The sequence below is a fragment of the Rutidosis leptorrhynchoides genome, chromosome 9 (assembly GCF_046630445.1).
Source record: "Rutidosis leptorrhynchoides isolate AG116_Rl617_1_P2 chromosome 9, CSIRO_AGI_Rlap_v1, whole genome shotgun sequence".
Taxonomy (NCBI): Eukaryota; Viridiplantae; Streptophyta; class Magnoliopsida; order Asterales; family Asteraceae; genus Rutidosis; species Rutidosis leptorrhynchoides.
The window spans coordinates 74,013,835-74,028,659 of NC_092341.1; the positions used below are offsets into that span (position 1 = coordinate 74,013,835).

General features: G+C 34.2%; 1 protein-coding gene and 1 long non-coding RNA gene across 21 annotated transcripts; both read right to left on the bottom strand.

Moving 5' to 3' along the window:
- Positions 1–1,024: 1,024 nt before the first annotated feature.
- LOC139865728 (uncharacterized) lies at positions 1,025–5,670 on the bottom strand. Of its 20 annotated transcripts, none has more exons than XR_011765084.1 (11): positions 5,244–5,670; positions 4,186–4,877; positions 3,751–4,065; positions 3,355–3,443; positions 3,184–3,267; positions 2,700–2,971; positions 2,412–2,480; positions 1,956–2,151; positions 1,749–1,865; positions 1,529–1,664; positions 1,025–1,358 (listed from the first exon to the last, which is right to left on the bottom strand). XR_011765084.1 is itself a non-coding variant. In XM_071853817.1 (11 exons), the coding sequence occupies exons 8-10, from the start codon at positions 2,176–2,178 to the stop codon at positions 1,644–1,646; spliced, it is 342 nt and encodes a 113-aa protein (XP_071709918.1). In that variant the 5' UTR covers positions 2,179–2,196; positions 2,412–2,971; positions 3,184–3,267; positions 3,355–3,443; positions 3,751–4,065; positions 4,186–4,534; positions 4,607–4,877; positions 5,244–5,670; the 3' UTR covers positions 1,025–1,358; positions 1,529–1,643. The 20 variants fall into 20 exon arrangements, 17 of the variants coding, with proteins under 17 accessions (XP_071709918.1, XP_071709920.1, XP_071709917.1 ...); XM_071853817.1 differs by having other exon boundaries at positions 1,749–1,846; positions 1,956–2,196; positions 2,412–2,971; positions 4,186–4,534; positions 4,607–4,877; XM_071853819.1 differs by having other exon boundaries at positions 1,749–1,846; positions 1,956–2,196; positions 2,412–2,971; ... (1 more) ...; positions 4,186–4,251; positions 4,447–4,877.
- A 346-nt stretch (positions 5,671–6,016) lies between these two features.
- On the bottom strand, positions 6,017–8,343 carry LOC139867413 (uncharacterized). The gene is made up of 5 exons (XR_011765833.1): positions 7,926–8,343; positions 7,123–7,553; positions 6,862–6,927; positions 6,427–6,741; positions 6,017–6,112 (listed from the first exon to the last, which is right to left on the bottom strand). It is a non-coding gene; the product is annotated as an uncharacterized lncRNA (long non-coding RNA).
- Between the last annotated feature and the right edge of the window lie 6,482 nt (positions 8,344–14,825).

Genomic DNA, 14,825 nt, shown 5'->3' on the forward strand with positions numbered 1-14,825 from the left:
AGTTCTAGCGGGTAATCGGTGAGTGGGACTATCCTTATGAATATTGGTATTTGGTAACAAGTGTAATTACTACCCGCTGCTTGCTTAATATAGATTATGATAATCTATGTATGCATGTTAATTATTGTTGTAATGATAAGTAGTAGGTTATACTACTGTTATCAGGTTTCTGCTTAGATTGAAATAGTAGAATGCCTGATTAGATTGCCTTGTAGTTATTGGTGATGTTACCTACGGTGAGATTGTAGGTGGGTTATGTGAACATTTAGGAACTGGCCATGTATAGAAGGGTCAGTACCGTCCGTGTATAGAAGGGACGGAAGAGGTCAACCGTGTATAGAAGGGTTGGGCTCGGGGGGTTATTGTACGGGCAATATATTGCAATTGACGTATGTAAACGTCAGGAGAGGTATACTGTGGGACAATAACTGGAGCTATCGGTACGGCTCTAGCTTGATCAGCTAGTAGTTGCAGACCTGGCAGGGTCAACGATCCTCTTAGGGTTTTATAGCGGTTAGTGCTATGTATAGCCGTTAGTGCTATGAGAGTGAATAGCTGTGTAGAGCTATTGATATCATTAATGAGTAGCTATGGATACCTTTATTATAGCTATGTAAGGCTATGTTAGTATAGTGCCTTTGGTGCCTTTACTGAATAGCTTGTTGATGTTATTGCTACTCTGTTAATCGAATCACTGCCTAGCTCTGTATGATATAGTTGAGTAATGCTATATTATGTGATAGCTGTGTAATACTATGTCCTTATGCCCTTGACCTAATGCATGATCCCTAAAAGCCTTGGTACTTTGTATTAGTATCTATTGGGATATCTCACTCACTTAGCGTTATGTTAATCCCCTACATTCTCCCCTGCAGATTATATTGTTTTGTATGCTAGAGGCGGGAGAAGATAATCGTATTCTAGTTATGTTTAACACACTGAAGAACTCTGATGTCTGATAAGTATGCCTAACTGTTTTGAAAAGTAACACCATTGGATTGTAATGTATATTAACGAGGTGCTTTTATAAATGAATATTATATGCTTTAAATACTTCCGCTGTGATTTAAAAAAAAAAAGTACGGTGTTACATATGTTGATCCCCTTCACGTAAGAAAAACCTTATCACATCTTGTCCATTGGACTTGCAACTTAAAGACTACATAGCTTGCTCTGAAGCTATTGCATTGATAGGCAGCCTTTACTGGTACAATAAAGCAGTCAATTGGGGTGCCTTTTTAACAATTTTGACGATTTGCAATACATCTTGTAGTCCAAAATACAGACAAGGAAAACGTCTTCCTTTGCAGCTAATTTAGCAGCAGAATCATCCACGTCCAACAGCTGGTCACTATCAACTAAACAATAGAAAGTCATGCAAGTGATTTATTACAACATTTATCAATCAATATACAACTCCCAATATATCAACATAACTAATTACTTCTAAGAGTTAGGCTTTTTGACTGAGATGGTAATATCAGCCCAACAGCTGAGATGGTGATTCTAACAGAGGTTTTAGATGTACCTTTACAACTCTTGTCTTGGCTCTGACCCACTGAAATATGACGCTTTCATGTTTATCAAGATTAAAACACAATATAGAACTTCTTTCAAGTTCTTAAAAATCAAATATCTGTCACCTAAAATGGAGTAAAGGGCTGCTGCATTAGAAAAATGATAACACACAAATAACTACTAATGTCCAGCAAATAAAAAAAAAAGAGAAGGAAAAAATCACAACTTACCCATAACAAATAACTACAACCACGCGTAACCATAAGTTGAGAAAACAACAACAAAAGTGTCTTCAGAAGTAATCGCAGGTGACAATGAATAAGGCAAACTGAATGCAGACGATATAGCTAAACATAAGATATACAGAATTACAGTTACTAAAGAACTATGAGAGACAATTCAATATAAATAAGCAAATACGAAATACATGGACATACCAGGGTCAACCATCGATACATCAGAAGCAGAAGCTACCGGGTCCTTATTTCGAATGTCTCTTCCAACAAATCCAACAACATTACTACAATGTGTAACAGACGACTTCCTAATACGATTATTTTTTGCGGTCGAAGAACTTGAGGAAGCAGGGCCACTCGCACCATCAATTCCACACGGTGAAGCAGCCTCTACACACTTTACAGACTTCCTTATTGGTGACATTATAATACCAAATAACAACTGCATATAACAACACAAAAGACTCCATGTATACGAAAATCCAAGGACAAATAAATATTATAACCAATAAATAAAATATTAAAAAAAACCCAAACCTAAGAAACAAACCCTAATCAGATGTACAAAGTGAAAAACAACTGCACTTGACAATATGAAAGGAAAAAAGCAAAAAAAAAAAAAAAAATTAGCTACCATACTTAAAAAAAAAAATTTACTTGAATACGCTGCCGAAAAAGAAAATCAGATTGGAGCAACGAACAACAAAATCCCCAACAAAAAAGCACCTGCAAGGACAACGATCAGATAGCAGGAAAAAAGTCAAAATTCAAACATGCAGGTTGAGGAAGGTCTGTGAGTATTTTGGAAACCATCAATAAATCAAAATAGAAAGAAAATATGAAGGAAACAATAGAGACGTTAACACAAATCGAAAATGGCAACAAAAACCCTAAAATTGACCTCCAAATTCCAACTAAAAACCGGAATAAAAAGAAGAACCATACCTAAATCTTCCTTCGCAAGTGATTCTGGTCGTTGAGGGTTGCAATCTACTTTATGGCAGCGAAGGTAGCACTGAGGATGATGTGGTGGCCGATGTTGGTGGTTGGTGGTGGCGGTGGTGGTGGTGGCCGATGTTGGTGGGAGCGAAGGTGATGGCGGTGAAGGACGGGATTAATTTAGGAGAAAGTGGGTTTTTAATGTAGGGAATGTTGGGGGAAAACGGTGGGAAAGGGTGATGTCGTTTGTGTAAGTAGAACGACACAATTTTAGGCTGCTGTTAGTATATAAGGATATAAGGAAATTATAGTATTACATTATCAGCCAATATCTTTTGTATATGAACAATTTACTTGTAAGCAAAACAAAATATACATATAAATAAATAATTTAAAACTGAAAGTGCATATATATTTGTGGGTATATATATATATATATATATATATATATATATATATATATATATAATTTACAGCTGAAAGTGTGTACCTCTTTAAGTTAGTAATTTAACCCTTCTTTCTCTTCAAATGAGTATGATTCAGGTTTAGCGCATTGTCATGCCATTCTTCTCACCTAATTACACAACCATTATTTTTAGTGCAGTCCGATTAGGTGCCATTATGTATTATATAGATGAACATCAATAACTTAGTTTCTTACTTTTGGTTTGAAATGTTCATTGTCGTTTGCAGTGTTTGATTTTCATGTGGACTCCCACCTAATCGATTCTTCAATAAGCTCTAGGGGAGCTGAGAAGAGAGTTTCAATACGGATGTTTATATTAGATGCTATTGTAGTTGTATTACCTGTTAGCTTTGTATAATTGTTTGTAGGATTATATAGCATCATAGTAGTCACCTCTGTTAAAAATAGTGCACAATCCATTTAGTAATTACTAATTACTAATTACTAATTACTAATATATAATATATAATATATAATATATGATATGTGATATTACAAATCTACATACTAAACTCAAACTTAATTGAACATAACAGATTTATAATTGTAATCATAATCATAATCATATAAGTGAAAGTAAAAGTGAAATACCTCATCTTGATTGTTCTCGAAAATCCTATAAATCTTCATAACATCATCTAACATCTTGATTCCTCTTTGAATTCATCACCATCATGTTATCGTTCATCATTTAGTTGCAAACCTAAGTCTAATTGAACTTTATGGCATCATAAACAATTGATCAGTCATAAAGTTTTAGTAATACAATAGACAAAAAAATATTAAATGTTGTCCAAAATTATAGAGCTCCCGAAGGCAAATGGTTCGAAATTTGCCCCTCCAATAAATAATCGCCACATCATATTAAAGAGACGACAAAATGTCGATTACATTTACAGTAGCAACCTGCTACAAACCCAAATACAATCAAGAGTAATTCCATATACATAAATCTAAAGACCACATAAAGAAAACGGTGCAACTTAAATGAAGAAATTTTATAAAATAAGTCAGAGATGAACTGACCTTATTTTTTGTATTGTGATATTGTGTGTGGGCAGTAGTCTTGGAAAAGCTAAGCCAAACACATCACTAAAATAACAAACAGAAAACCATAAGCATGAATAGTAAAATAATAATAAGCTCATCCTATTGTCGTTTCCCCTACTCGAACGATATCCCATTAGTCAACAAATACGAAACATTTGTTATTAGAAATAATTAAGCTATAATTATACCACAATCTTCTTTATTTACAGAGAGAAGCTATATTTTTCCATAAACTACCTTTACAATCTGTAGACCAAAGAATGCAGCCCAAACAAATAACACAAACCCAACTTCTTTCCAGGAAACATTTGGAATCGAAGTCACCCTAGATGTTCATGTCTTGAATATTTATATGACAACGGAATCAGCCAAAACAAACATTTGGAATCAAAGTCACCTTAGATGTTCATGTATTAAATTGTCAAGTTTCGATGATCTTTCACATTCGAGATAAAATTTGGTCCCACAGCTGGAACCACCATGAAGAAGCTTGTATTCCATCTCAACACCAACTCCCGACATCTTTGAATCAAATGTTGAAATAAAGATATTCTTTTTCGACATTACCACCAATAATATAGTTTTTGTTGTAGTTAGTATATCTTCGTAGGTTGCACTAAGTAAAAACAGAACCTAACATGACTCTCCAGATGGTTAGCAGCCTCCTCCTAAAATATGAAGAATATATATAAAAACAAACTTAACATAAAACTTGAAAAAGATCTAAACAGGCAAAGATCATGTTGCATAACAAAAGACTAAGATGTTCAATTTGGTTACAGTGAAGGTAACATGTACTTTTTATATTAAATTTATGCTACCCTATTTGACAAAAAAAAAAAAAAAAAAAGTTGAAACAACTATTTTTTGTAACAAATTAAACAAATATTGTTTAATTCCCTGTTTCAAGCTTAATTATCTCAATCATAAGTTATATTTTTCAATATACAATAAGCTATCTAATGAGAACTTTTGTTTAGAAATATGTACAATGAGTACTCAATAATGATAAATCCCAATGAATAAAAACTTACAGGCCAAAAATGATGATAATCCAATCCACCAGTTTCGAACAACTTTTTTGTTAACTTCACAAAATACCCTATCTTCGTCTCATCAACATCACCATAGTCTCCAACTAAAGTCACATCTTCCATCTGCAGAAGCAAACCTCGAAAATAAAACAATTTTCATCGCAATTACCCTCATAAATTTTATATTCCTCTATTTGTGCTCCGAAACCCTAACCTCCAACCTTAAAACAACCGAGTGAAAAATGAGAATCGCACGATTCAGACAATGAAACATCTAAATTGCAAGAAAAGGAAAAACCTAACCTGGCAGTTATGTCAATCGTTTCAGAAGGTTCAAGAATCGCCTGGACATCGTCGATTAGGATCAGGCACTGAAGATGACGTGTTCAACAATCGGCTAGATATCGCTGATTAGGGTGAGGCGATGAAGATGCCGTTGTCAGTTGAGGGTTTACATTGGGAAGCCTTAAGGAGAATGGAGGTAGGTTAGATTAATAGGTAGTTATTATAATATGGTATGTTTAGATGCCGTTTTGCGGTAATTAGACTGATCAAGCTTAGAATAATCGGGTCGGGTTCGGTCCATGCTTGACATCAATAAAGGGGGATTTAAGGGTTAATTGGGTTTAACTCTCCGGTCTGGAGTACCATGAATAACCCCTCGTGAGATGAGGATCTCAACAGGGGTGGCCTGCCAATAGTACATCTTCGAGCAGGCTGATCCGACAAAAGCAAAAAGTGTTCTTTATATAGATGAACATCAATAACTTAGTTTCTTACTTTTGGTTTGAAATGTTCATTGTCGTTTGCAGTGTTTGATTTTCATGTGGACTCCCACCTAATCGATTCTTCAATAAGCTCTAGGGGAGCTGAGAAGAGAGTTTCAATACGGATGTTTATATTAGATGCTATTGTAGTTGTATTACCTGTTAGCTTTGTATAATTGTTTGTAGGATTATATAGCATCATAGTAGTCACCTCTGTTAAAAATAGTGCACAATCCATTTAGTAATTACTAATTACTAATTACTAATTACTAATATATAATATATAATATATAATATATAATATATGATATGTGAAATTACAAATCTACATACTAAACTCAAACTTAATTGAACATAACAGATTTATAATTGTAATCATAATCATAATCATATAAGTGAAAGTAAAAGTGAAATACCTCATCTTGATTGTTCTCGAAAATCCTATAAATCTTCATAACATCATCTAACATCTTGATTCCTCTTTGAATTCATCACCATCATGTTATCGTTCATCATTTAGTTGCAAACCTAAGTCTAATTGAACTTTATGGCATCATAAACAATTGATCAGTCATAAAGTTTTAGTAATACAATAGACAAAAAAATATTAAATGTTGTCCAAAATTATAGAGCTCCCGAAGGCAAATGGTTCGAAATTTGCCCCTCCAATAAATAATCGCCACATCATATTAAAGAGACGACAAAATGTCGATTACATTTACAGTAGCAACCTGCTACAAACCCAAATACAATCAAGAGTAATTCCATATACATAAATCTAAAGACCACATAAAGAAAACGGTGCAACTTAAATGAAGAAATTTTATAAAATAAGTCAGAGATGAACTGACCTTATTTTTTGTATTGTGATATTGTGTGTGGGCAGTAGTCTTGGAAAAGCTAAGCCAAACACATCACTAAAATAACTAACAGAAAACCATAAGCATGAATAGTAAAATAATAATAAGCTCATCCTATTGTCGTTTCCCCTACTCGAACGATATCCCATTAGTCAACAAATACGAAACATTTGTTATTAGAAATAATTAAGCTATAATTATACCACAATCTTCTTTATTTACAGAGAGAAGCTATATTTTTCCATAAATTACCTTTACAATCTGTAGACCAAAGAATGCAGCCCAAACAAATAACACAAACCCAACTTCTTTCCAGGAAACATTTGGAATCGAAGTCTCCCTAGATGTTCATGTCTTGAATATTTATATGACAACGGAATCAGCCAAAACAAACATTTGGAATCAAAGTCACCTTAGATGTTCATGTATTAAATTGTCAAGTTTCGATGATCTTTCACATTCGAGATAAAATTTGGTCCCACAGCTGGAACCACCATGAAGAAGCTTGTATTCCATCTCAACACCAACTCCCGACATCTTTGAATCAAATGTTGAAATAAAGATATTCTTTTTCAACATTACCACCAATAATATAGTTTTTGTTGTAGTTAGTATATCTTCGTAGGTTGCACTAAGTAAAAACAGAACCTACCATGACTCTCCAGATGGTTAGCAGCCTCCTCCTAAAATATGAAGAATATATATAAAAACAAACTTAACATAAAACTTGAAAAAGATCTAAACAGGCAAAGATCATGTTGCATAACAAAAGACTAAGATGTTCAATTTGGTTACAGTGAAGGTAACATGTACTTTTTATATTAAATTTATGCTACCCTATTTGACAAAAAAAAAAAAAAAAAAAAAAAAGTTGAAACAACTATTTTTTGTAACAAATTAAACAAATATTGTTTAATTCCCTGTTTCAAGCTTAATTATCTCAATCATAAGTTATATTTTTTTAATATACAATAAGCTAGCTAATGAGAACTTTTGTTTAGAAATATGTACAATGAGTACTCAAATATGATAAATCCTAATGAATAAAAACTTACAGGCCAAAAATGATGATAATCCAATCCACCAGTTTCGAACAACTTTTTTGTTAACTTCACAAAATACCCTATCTTCGTCTCATCAACATCACCATAGTCTCCAACTAAAGTCACATCTTCCATCTGCAGAAGCAAACCTCGAAAATAAAACAATTTTCATCGCAATTACCCTCATAAATTTTATATTCCTCTATTTGTGCTCCGAAACCCTAACCTCCAACCTTAAAACAACCGAGTGAAAAATGAGAATCGCACGATTCAGACAATGAAACATCTAAATTGCAAGAAAAGGAAAAACCTAACCTGGCAGTTATGTCAATCGTTTCAGAAGGTTCAAGAATCGCCTGGACATCGTCAATTAGGATCAGGCACTGAAGATGACGTGTTCAACAATCGGCTAGATATCGCCGATTAGGGTGAGGCGATGAATATGCCGTTGTCAGTTGAGGGTTTACATTGGGAAGCCGTAAGGAGAATGGAGGTAGGTTAGATTAATAGGTATTTATTATAATATGGTATGCTTAGATGCCGTTTTGCCCGATCAAGCTTAGAATAATCGGGTCGGGTTCGGTCCATGTTTGACATCAATAAAGGGGGATTTAAGGGTCAATTGGGTTTAACTCTCCGGTCTGGAGTACCATGAATAACCCCTCGTGAGATGAGGATCTCAACAGGGGTGGCCTGCCAATAGTACATCTTCGAGCAGGCGGATCCGACAAAAGCAAAAAGTGTTCTTGTCGGACCATGCCTTTGGTCTGCCAGGTGTCCTCTGCCAACTACAGCATCGTCTGACATGTGGATGCTACCAATGCGCGCGAATGGGATTGGCATCATGATTGCCATGATAGCGCTATAGGCCTTAGCGTGCGCTCTTGTAAATCCTTATGGCGATGATGTTTGATGCGCAACACGAGCTGATCGGGTATGCGTATCATTAAGTCCCCCAGTTCAATGGTATGCGCAGGAACTGCGCATGGCGTTGAACTCAACTTGTAACCACCGTTCATCCATTCTTTTCCACGCGCCTCCACTTTTTTCTACTTATATTTTAGCAAAGTATTTTGTCCTGTTGCATTAAATGCAAAGAAATCGAAGCAACGTTTGTCAGTTGCTACAGTTGTCACTCCGTCATTTTCGCCGCCCTTGATTACCTCGTACTTATTTCTTTCCATCTTTTGACACATGGTTCCATCTCCGCCTTTTATCTTTTTAACCGCCCTTTTTCAACTTCCCTGAGGCCTCTTCCGTGTTTTTACTCTCCTATAAATACCTCATAATCATCTATTTCATTTTTTACTTCATATGTGCTCTCTAATCCTGCGTAAATCTTCTCAGCTTATTACTTCGACCTCGTATTTTTATCTTTTTCAGTTTAGCGCTTATTTAGTCTCTTTTCTTACGATCTTTTGAATTACTTGTTAATAGATGGCATCTTCATCGTCTACTTCTGAGTCTCCAAACTGATCAGCGCGTAGATGATGTTATTGAAGGTAAGGTCACTGTATATCGACAGGTCATGGTAGAAGGGAATGTGCGCTATCCTCCCACTTCTTTCTTCATGGAGGTTCTTAGCCATTTCAATATCGGCATTGGCCAGCTGCACCCGTATAGCGCGTGTCGCGTTACCCTCTTTGAGATGATTTGCCGCCACTATCAATTTCCTCCATCGCTGGATTTGTTTAAGAACGTATTTTTGTACCGTAAAAACCAAAAAAGTTGGTACTCTTTTAACGACATGATTAACTTTGTGAAGAGCCTGAAAGCCGGGATGCGCAATAAGTGGAAGAACTCATTCTTCTTCATCGATGATTCTTTTATCCCTCTCGCGTATAGAAATATTTGCGCATGGCACACAGAAGCTACAAATGCGCGGTTAAATGTCAGGCCTCCCCTTTCCCCAGAAGATCAGCGGAGACTCGAGCATTTCTACAATCGCGAACTTCCCATCCGCCAATATAGCTCGGATATTTTACGGATTGCTAATATGTGCCCCTATCCGCCTGCCCTGCCAGTTATCAAAGACGCCGATGATAATGGTAGGCGGAAGATGAGCGTTATTTTTATACTTGTTTTCTTTTCATTACTTTCGTCTAACTTAACTTGTTAAATTTGCAGAGATGCATCTAGACAGGCTTCTTGCTTCTAGTGATATCGAGGGCTTTCACACCGAGACGCTCGAAGTGGAGTACGAGGGCGAGCAGGGCTTGGGTGCTGATGAGCGAGCTCATGGTGATGCTGATGTTGGCGCCGGTGGTTCTAGTGGCGCCGACCAACGCGAGGGTTATGCAGTTGACGACCCTCATCGAGCGAACGTCGAAGGGGCCAATGTGACTGAGGCCCAAACTGAAAGTGGGAATAAGCGCAAGCGCGCTAGAAAGGCAAAAGGTAGTGTTACTTTTCTTTAAGTCCTGGAGATTAGCGCTACCTATGATGTTACTAAATCAGTTATCTTCTTGTCTGCAGAGGCTCGTCTGCAGTTCTACGGTATGAATGATTTGATATCAATACCAGAGGCTACAACGACTTCCCAATCCAATTTTCTAGAGAGTATTAAACACCCCAATTACTTCACGTATATATCACTAGAGGCGGAATGGCGCTTTGATGCTATACTAATCAATAATGATGAAACTCTATTTATCAACTCACATTCATCATGAAAACATTGTTATTGTTAGCCATGACGACCTCACTCAAATTTCGGGATGAAATTTCCTTAACGGGTAGGTACTGTGAAGAACCGGAAAATTTCGACTAATTTTAAATCAAACTCTCGATACGATTTAATATTTTTGACACATTAAGCAAAGTCTGTTAAACTGAGTCTCAAAATTTTATACTGTTTCCATGAAATCATTTAACCTTCGACTATTCCCGACGATTCACGAACAGTTTATGATTAGATGTATACATATATTATATAATTATTAAATATTACATAATTAATAAAAATTAATATTAATATATTAAATTTAATTATAAATTAAAGTATAATTGTTATAGTAATATTATTACTAATTTCATTATTATCATTAATATTAATATCAATATTAGTATTATTAATATTATTATTATTATTACTATTATTAGTATATTTTTTTTTTGTTATTATTATTATTTGCATCATTAATATTATTATTATTTCTATTATTATTGTTATTGGTAATTTTAGTATTATTAATAATATTATCAATATTATTATTATTAATATAATTATTAATATTAATTAAAAATATATTATAAAGACATAATTGTACAAATTAGTTTTACATCACTTTCACTTTTATTTTTTTCTTTAATTCTCTGTTCTACATCCAAGGCCTGTCGACCACCATTACTACCCAACAATTGATCGTACCAGGTTTGCTCTAATTATTCGTTTATCACCTTTATCATCAGTGAATTTAAAATATCAATCAATTATTGTTTTTGTCTGATGATTACTATGATTTTATATATTCTATCTAATTTATCTATCTCTATCTATCTCTCACTTCTTCTTCTTTACAAAACCACGAAGACACCACTATCATTCATCTATGTGAGCTACTACTGCTGCTATTTTTTCACTGTTGCTGCACGATCTCCAGTCAAGTACCACCATCGACAAACCATTGAAGTTACATACAAGGTTTTCTGTTTCTATTACAACCCTGATCATCATCATAAACCACCATACACACCACGCCCATTCTTTCTGTTTACTCTCTTCAACCACAACAACTCACCTTATTATTGCTACTGATAATCGTTATCGTTTCTGTTGAAACCACCACGTAAACACCACTATCGATCAACTAATGACACACCTTGCAACTACCATTTTGTTTTCTATTTCTATTCGAAATAAACCAAATAACCACGCACCACCTTAAACCCATTTGATCGCCACCTTATGTGTTTTTCTTCAAATCAATATGCAAGATTAATCTTTGCTATATGTTTTACGAGATCAACTTAACTACATCTTTATCACATTGTCTAATCATCAAAGCACCACCCATATCCAAGTCTATATATATATACTTACATATTCACCACCATCTTTATCTCTTTAAATCACCACCAGTTTCATCAAACTCTTGAACCACCATGAAAATCTCCATTTAAACTACTGTTATGCTACTCGAATGTCTTATGTTTTTCTGTTTCCTCGACAACCACAAACAGTCACCAGTTAGACCCATTTAGTTATTGTTTTTGCTCAGTTACTACTTGTATTGTTGCTGCTCGAACTTTTTCTGTTTTCTTTCAAACTACCAAACAAAACCACCATTGAACACCTTAAACCGCTATCAAATAAGCTGTTATTGCTGCAGTTATACCTCCTGTTTTGAAGCCAAACCTTCCACCATCATAACCACCTCAAAACACCACGTAAAAACTGCCGTAAGGTGTTACTATTTTTATTTTTTTAATCGTCACTATGGTGGACTGAAATTGTGACCTTTTTCCCTTCTATTTAATCAACGCAAAGAAACAAATAAAGGGTGGGTTTATTGAGCTTACAAAACAAAAAGAGAAAAAGAAAAAGCAATACCACTTATTTGGTTTTGTCGATTTGCAAAGGTGAGTAAGGAGGAATCATCTTAATTGATTAAATTGTGGGGTCTGGTGTGTCTCTTTTCGTCAATCACAAAAGCAAAGGAGGTAACTCGTTTGTTCCAACTTTCATTGCTTTAATTATATATTAAATTTCTATGATCAAACACGTACCGATTGGTTTAATCATTTGAATGATATATGTGACCGTGAGAGTAATATACGATGATGAGTTTGATCCTATTATGATGATGATACAAGATGATTATTATGATCGGGTGATGAAACGATTAGGCGGATGATAGAAAGGTGACGATATCGATATGACTATGATTATGATTTTATGTGATCGTGATGATTTAAATGGCGATGATGATATCGGGTTATGTTAATGATGACTGGAAGATGAGGTTAGGGTTAATAGGATCGTATTTTCTTCATATTATCGATCGATTTATCCGTTTACAAAGTTAATGGGCTTAAGACTTTACCATTAATGGACCTAATATTAATATGTCTACTGGGCTGAGATCAGTTTATGTTTTCTAATGGGCTGAGATCCAGTTGCTTGATCTGTTGGACCAAATGCTTTTTTTGCATGGTTGGGCTGTTATGATTCTAATTTATTGGGCCGAAGACTAGCTTCCTGTTGGGCCAAAAGAGTTCGAAAATGATGATGAGGATGTCACGGTACAGTGGTGATGATCAATGTAATGAGTTATACAAATATAAATCTGAATTTAATCTGAAATGCGAGGTCAGAGGAGTGGTTAAGGATGTTATTGGGTTAGCGGGAGGTCGCGGGTTCAAACCCGGGCTTGGGCATTTTTTTAAGCTACTTCTTTAAGGTAGTTATTTATTTATTTATTTATTTATTATTATTATCTTATTATCATTATTATTATTATTATTATTATTATTATTATTATTATTATTATTATTATTATTATTATTATTATTATTATTATTATTATTATAATTAATATTATTATTATTATCATCATTATTATTAACATTATGATCATTACTATCATTTTTGCTATTACTAGTAGCATTATTACATACTAAATATTATCTATATAAAAAGATATATATTCATTTCATATATCATAACTAAATTAATATTACATACTAATTGATGTGCGGAAAGTGGTACATGAATTGTTGTATAAAATAATATGGAAAAATACCGATTAGAGATTGCTACACACTAACGGGCAGTGTATCCGATCGTGTAGTAGTATAGTAACTGGTTTAGTTCCGTGTATCGTTCTAAGGACAGTTGTATTAGTCAAACTAGAATTATAAACTATATTATGATTAATTAAGTAAATGAAGCTTAAAGGTACAAGTTTTATGTTTTGGTGGCTATTTAACGATTTAGCCAAATCAGATAAGGTTAAATGTAAAAATAATATTTTTGGTCTTTTAAGTTTATAAGATGAAAATAAGTGCAAAGAAAGTAAGTAAGATAGTTTTGATATCAATTTAAGGAAAAATGCTCATCTAGACTTTTTACCCTCGATGTTGAATGTTATTTAGGATTAAGACTGGATTGATTGGTTATGCACGAGAACTAATTGATCGGTTTACCAAGAGTAGTCTTGAGTAAACACTCAAACGGGATTACAAGACGCAAGTGATGTTCTTGTCATCTAAGACCTCCTATTTGTATTTCAACTAATTCAACTAGTCTAAAGACTTGAAGAATGATCAAGTCAATGGTGTGTTAATCATGATCCACTCCTATGTCAACTTATGATTTAGCCTAGTTCATTCCCTTGGTCCGGTTAAATGCTCAATTCACCCAACCCAAGTAATCAATTTAGGGTGGTAATAAGATCCCTATAAACGTCACTAGATAAGGCAAATTACTAACACCTATTAGTTATATGGAATCGAGTAATGAAAATATGTATAACATAATCTAGGGAATTGATCGTTCACCTATATAACTACACATATCAATTAGGCTATCCGAAAGTGTCTACAAGAGTCGTTCTTACATTCCTATGTAAGCTGACCATTTGAACTCAACTTATCCCTTTTGGTAAAAGATGGATAAACACATGTCACTAGGTGTAAATCAATACATTAATTTAACAAGATGATGTTTCTTAATCAAATGAACATATCAATTAGTTGAATCGAAAGGATTAAACTTTAACAAGAATGGTTCTTGTATTCAAACATTAAACTATCGTGCATAATAACAATCAATCAAAAGTAAACATTCAACATCTCGGTTATTTATCTAGACAAACATTATAGAGTTTAGCCAACAATCATGCTTGAAAACTTAAACACAACAGTAACAAAGATATAATTCATTGTAAATGCAAGATTAACCTTTTAGGA